This window comes from Pterocles gutturalis, unplaced genomic scaffold (genome assembly GCF_000699245.1).
Source record: "Pterocles gutturalis isolate BGI_N339 unplaced genomic scaffold, ASM69924v1 scaffold1101, whole genome shotgun sequence".
NCBI lineage: Eukaryota > Metazoa > Chordata > Aves > Pterocliformes > Pteroclidae > Pterocles > Pterocles gutturalis.
The window spans coordinates 4,850-6,618 of NW_010105100.1; the positions used below are offsets into that span (position 1 = coordinate 4,850).

Sequence of the window (1,769 nt, forward strand, 5' to 3'; positions counted from 1 at the left end):
GCTGTTGGACAAGGTAGGACATGGGTTGGCCATAGTTGGCCATGATAGGACATCAGTTGGATGTGGTTGGCCGTGATAGGACATTGGTTGGCCATGGCTGGACCCATCTGGACTGGGACAGCACAACTGGGAGCCCCCAGCCTGGCTCTCCCGTGGTCCCAGTCCCAGCATCTCCCCGCGCTCCTCACCCGTCCAGAGACGGCTGGTAGTTCTCATCGCGCAGATCATCGGTGTAGGCGAGGTCATCGTCCTCGGCAAAGTCCTCATCCTCCTCTTCCTCCTCCTCTTCTCGTGGCTCATCCTCCGCTTTCTCCGCCGGGACGGACGCGCTGTAGGAACGCAACGGGTTCCATCACGGGAAGATCTTCGTTAAAACGTTGGAGGTTGGAGAACGCGAGGGATGAGACAGACGCGGCCAAAGACCTGCGGACGCCACCACTCACCTCTCGTCGGCTTTTCCCGCGGTTCCCGCCTCCGTCGGCACTTGGGGAGCTGCAAGGAGAGGATGAGAATTGCGGGAAGTTGGATTTTTTGGCAGAAAAGTTGGGAATTTGGGGTCCACCAGCTCCGTTTTTCCCGGAGAAGGACACAAGGGAGAAGATTTTTTTTGTTTGAGGTAGGAACAACCCTGGTGGGAACTCACCTCTCGTCGGCTTTTCCCGCGGTTCCCGCCTCCGTCGGCACTTGGGGAGCTGCAAGGAGAGGATGAGAATTGCGGGAAGTTGGATTTTTTGGCAGAAAAGTTGGGAATTTGGGGTCCACCAGCTCCGTTTTTCCCGGAGAAGGACACAAGGGAGAAGATTTTTTTTGTTTGAGGTAGGAACAACCCTGGTGGGAGACTCCTCCACCTTTATTTTATTTTTTTTTTTCTCCATCAAAACTCCAAAGATTTATTTTACGGGATGAAATCTGGAGCGAGGAGGACGTCAACGGGGTTGGGGCAAGACCCGATCCCAGTGGGATGGTGGGCTTGGGACTGGGAGAAGGGCTGAAGGTGGGAATCAAGAAGGGAAAAAGAGGATGGAGAAGACGCCGTGGAGGAACTCACCTGTGCCACCATCATCACCATCACCTCCAAGTTCTTCCCTCCGCTCCCCATCACCACCGGGTGACCCAGCAGCTCCCTCCAGTTCATTTTCACCCTTCCCAGTTCCCAACTGGGCAACCAGCCCGGCACGTCGGAGCGACCGCCGGCAGCCGGTGATGGGTGGGGAGCTACACCCCCTGGCCCCCAGTTGGTCATCTCCTCGGTGGCCGGTTTGGGGGTCCCCCGGCACCTTGGGGACACCCCAGGAGAAGCTGTGACCGGCCACGCACTCCCAAACCAGTTGGGATGAGCTGCCCGGAACTGGGAGCTTGACGTCGGGGATGAAACCGCATTCTTGGCCGTGACCGTGGGACAGGACGACCAGGCGCTGAAGGGCGTCGGCGGGGAGGAGGTTGGGCTCTGGGAAAAGCACGAAAAAAAAAAATCAGATTAATTGGTAAAAAAAAAAAAAAAATCAGATAAATGGGGAAAAAAAAAAAATCAGATAAATGGGGAAAAATAAAAAAATCAGATAAATGGGGAAAAATAAAAAAATCAGATAAATGGGGAAAAATAAAAAAATCAGATAAATGGGGAAAAATAAAAAAATCAGATAAATGGGGAAAAATAAAAAAATCAGATAAATGGGGAAAAATAAAAAAATCAGATAAATGGGGAAAAATAAAAAAATCAGATAAATCGGTTAAAAAAAAATAGTCAGATAAACCATTAAAATAAAAAA

The 1,769-nt window shown here is 51.4% G+C and overlaps 1 protein-coding gene across 1 annotated transcript in view; it reads right to left on the reverse strand.

Moving 5' to 3' along the window:
- LOC104471763 (zinc finger protein 692-like) overlaps positions 1–1,447 on the reverse strand; it is a gene marked incomplete at both ends in the record, with an annotated part of 6,269 nt that extends 4,822 nt beyond the window's left edge. The window contains 3 exons of the mRNA XM_010087237.1: positions 189–329; positions 444–492; positions 1,049–1,447. Coding sequence (XP_010085539.1) covers positions 189–329; positions 444–492; positions 1,049–1,447 — 589 coding nt within the window. The remainder of the gene's footprint in view (positions 1–188; positions 330–443; positions 493–1,048) is intronic.
- Between the last annotated feature and the right edge of the window lie 322 nt (positions 1,448–1,769).